Source organism: Asparagus officinalis, chromosome 4, assembly GCF_001876935.1.
Source record: "Asparagus officinalis chromosome 4, Aspof.V1, whole genome shotgun sequence".
Classification (NCBI taxonomy): Eukaryota; Viridiplantae; Streptophyta; class Magnoliopsida; order Asparagales; family Asparagaceae; genus Asparagus; species Asparagus officinalis.
The window spans coordinates 52,843,778-52,847,523 of NC_033797.1; the positions used below are offsets into that span (position 1 = coordinate 52,843,778).

At 36.8% G+C, this 3,746-nt stretch overlaps 1 protein-coding gene across 1 annotated transcript; it reads right to left on the reverse strand.

Moving 5' to 3' along the window:
• Nucleotides 251-3,491, reverse strand: LOC109838710 (uncharacterized mitochondrial protein AtMg00810-like). Its single transcript, XM_020407131.1, has 5 exons — nt 3,376-3,491; nt 2,535-2,963; nt 823-886; nt 414-510; nt 251-270 (listed from the first exon to the last, which is right to left on the reverse strand). Exons 1-5 carry the CDS (start codon nt 3,489-3,491, stop codon nt 251-253), a joined length of 726 nt encoding a protein of 241 aa, XP_020262720.1.

Below are 3,746 nucleotides of genomic sequence, written 5' to 3' on the forward strand. Positions count from 1 at the left end.
GCACCCCTATCACAATGAAAACGGTTTTTAAAAGGGATATACGTAACAACATTATCATTGAAACGTACGAATAATTATGGAGTCTGTTTAAATGTTTTTTACTCATGGATTACTCATATAGTAGATCGTGTAAATACATGAACTTCACGATCACCGATTCACCGGGATGCATGCTTGAATTTAATCCATCTTTTTTGTTTTATTTCTTCAAAATGTTTTGTACTAAACAAGGACTTGTGTATGATGAAAATCATAGAATAGTAGAGTAACCTGAGAAAGACAAATATTCATATAAATCAAATATTTACGGGCTACTTAAGTAGCAAATTTATTAATTAATTAATAGCTCAGGGTTATTGTGCACACATGGTTGCTCACAGGCTCCTCGTGGGATTGGTCGGCCAATAACCGACCTGTCCAGTGTGCCCACCTTTTAACCGGATCAGGTGCTCCTCCTTTCTGCCTCCCTTTCTCGGTCCCTCTCTTTCCATTCTCAGTACACTGTAGCTCCTAAAATACTCCAGACCCGCAACACAATCAGCTTATACTCACCGCGAGTGCTTTGAGTCGAGCTGTGTCAAAAGGGGTCGCGCGCCTTTCATTGGCAGGCAGGGACCACAGATGGAGATAACGAATTCGGGTCTACATACAGCTTGGGCTGAAACCCGATAATGGGGCCGGCCATGCTGAGGCGGAGCTACGTGGATGCTGACGTGTATAAGAGCATACTATTTCGTGTAGCGCCCTAATTCTCGGACTGTCGTGGGTTTTATATTAGTGCATGCTTTTACTTCCACTCGTAGTTTAGTGTTGAACTACTACCTCCATATCCAACAATAAACTAGTGTTGTATCCTCTATTTGGCCTAAGAAAAACTGCATCAGAACTGGCATAGTTTTTGACAATTAAAAGCAAACCCAAAACTTGGCCAAGTTCAGTCACTGACTCAGTTTTTTAGGAGTTTGTCAAACACAGCCTTAGGTACATAAACAAACCCAGGCATATTCGGGGCCGAACGACTAGCTAGGCACAGAAACTCAAGACCGCTCGATCATATCGTTACATTTGAGCACATAGCTACAGAACATTGAGAACTAGCCCTCTAGTCGCGATGACCAAGTGACCATGGTATTCTACATCCATTCCTTAAGATTAGTCACTGGCCATTGCCTCTACAAAGCCCAATCCAAATGTTGTACATTGGGATGTTCAGAACTTGCAACAAAATTGAGATTTACCATCAACTGAATCCAATTATATGACAATGAATAACGATAGTAGCTCTTTCGCGGAACCTAGCCTAGGTGAATAGAGTAATGGGTTTTAAAAGGGAGAAATATGATCAGTATCTAAAGCTTAATTTCACAGACGCACAAATTCCGTTGGAGGAGAAGCTGCGTGCATATATATTTCTTCTTTCTCCTCATTCTATGATGGGTGATTACGTTCTTTATAACGGACGAACCCGAGCTATGAGAAAAGATGGAACCACTAATTGGTTCAATTTTAAAATTTTCTAAAATGACTTTTAGAAGTTTGAGGCTTGATATGAATTCGTTGAAAGATCGCATGGATTCAATTGATAATCTATACAGAAATAAAATAAAAGAAATCTAAATTTGTGTAGATAATTGAATGAGCATGAATTCTTTAGTCCTCATGTATATATGTAGAATTTAGAGGATATATAAAGGCTAAATTAAAGAGAAATATAGGCTAGGAGGAAAACATATAATATTTAATTGATGAATATATATTTTTTTATATCTCAAATGACTACATAACATGGCTTTATATAGCATTAGGACACATCTAATACATTAATGACATTAATTCTCATTTTCATAACCCCCATGCAAATACATGCAATTTATTCTCCATAACTCCCTCATATTTGTAGCTCCTATAATAATTCTTCATATTTGTAACTCCTATAATCATTACTAATATCTTAAGAACCACAATCAAGTTTAATTTCTAACACCCTCCCTTAAAGTTGATTCTCCAAAAAGTATAACACCAAGTTGTCTTCTTAGCTTCTGAAAAATTTGAGTCCTGAGGGGCTTTGTGAAAATATCCACAACTTGTTCTTCCGTTCTCTTGTGTATGAGTTGAACCCCTGTCTCCTCTAGCAGTCCTTGATAAAATGGAACCTTGTGTTAATATGCTTGCTTCGATCAAGGAACACTGCATGGCTTTTTGGCTAGTTGGATGGCCGACTAGCTATCAACATTGATCTCCGTTGCTTCTTTTTGTGGCACTTTCCATCTCCCGCAATAGTTTTGAAAGCCAAATTGCATGACATACACATGATGAGGCCGTAACATATTCAGCTTCACATGTAGAGAGGTTTAACAATGAGTTTCTTCTGCAAGGACTAAGTACAACCTGAATCTTCAAGATAAAAAACAAATCTAGAAGTGCTTTTGCAACCATCTAAATCTTCGATCCAATCACTATCACTATAGCCGACAAGCTTCAAGTCTTCAAATGAGGGATAAAATAATCCATAATTAATGGTTCTATTTACATACCAGAGAATTTCTTCTGTGTCCTTCAATTGTAACATCATTAGTTCCTCCATGAAATGACTAACTAATCCAACTCCATATGAAATTGTCATGTCGGTCCTCGTACATGTGAGATAGCGGAGACTTTCAATAAGACTTTTGTAATATATTAGATTTATATCATTACCTTCACCTTTCTTCTTTAATTTCAACCCTGCTTCAAGTGGTGTATCTACGGGGTCACAAGCTTCCGTGGAAAATTTCTTCATCAGCTCCTTCGCATAATTTGTTTGAGAAATAAAGATGTTGCTCTCATTTTGCTTTACTTTAATACCTAAGAAATATGTCACGATTCCGATGTCGGTCATCTCGAACTCTCTAATCATGGATGACTTGAAATCTATGATCATCGATGTGTTATTACCTGTGAAGATCATGTCATCGACATAAAGACTAACAAATAAAATATCACTATTTTAGTTATTTTTTATGTACAAGGATGGCTCATAAGGATATTTTGAGAAACCTTGTTGTATGAAGTATGTTACAATCCTTGAATTACGCGCCATCGGAGCTTGTTTGAGCCTGTAGATAGGCTTTTTTAATTTGTAGACTTTGTCTTCTTTGCCTTTCTTCCTGTATCTCAATGGTTGCTTAATGTAAACTTCTTCATTAAGGTAGCCATTTAAAAATACTGACTTAATGTCCATTTGAAAAATCCTCCATTGCTTTTGAGATGCAAGCAACATGAGAAGTCATACCGTCTTGAGGCATGCTACCGGAGCAAAAACTTCATCATAGTCAATTCGTTATTGTTGCTTGTAACATTTTGCCACAAGTCGCGTCTTCTATATCTCCATCTCACCTTGTGCATTCTTCTGTCTTGTACCCCCATTTGACTCCAATAGCTTGATGTCCTTTTAGAAGAGAAGCGAGCACCCATGTATCATTTTTCTCGATAGCTTGAATTTCTTCATCCATTGGTCTTCATCATTTTGCTTCTTGTTGTGCTTCTTCAAATGATATTGGATCATAACCTAAAAAAAATAAAGCATATTAAAATCATAATTGTTAAATCCATCAATTCTTCTTGTGACATCATATAATTATTGGATGCTTCTGGTTTTGAGCCTTTTGCAGAGGACTCTGTTTGCGTCAAAATTTGATGTATTCATTACGGTATTCATTACAACTTCAGTCGTTACAATAAAAATAAAAAAAGATAGTCTTTTTATA

Excerpts from the sequence above, each read along its gene's own strand:
- LOC109838710 (XM_020407131.1), bottom strand. The coding sequence starts at position 3,491 with ATGGATGAAGAAATTCAAGCTATCGAGAAAAATGATACATGGGTGCTC. Across the intron at positions 511-822 it reads GTTTATTGTTGGATATGGAG|GAGCTACAGTGTACTGAGAA; the intron begins GTAGTAGTTCAA and ends GGAGTATTTTAG. Across the intron at positions 271-413 it reads AAGGTGGGCACACTGGACAG|GTTACTCTACTATTCTATGA; the intron begins GTCGGTTATTGG and ends TGTCTTTCTCAG.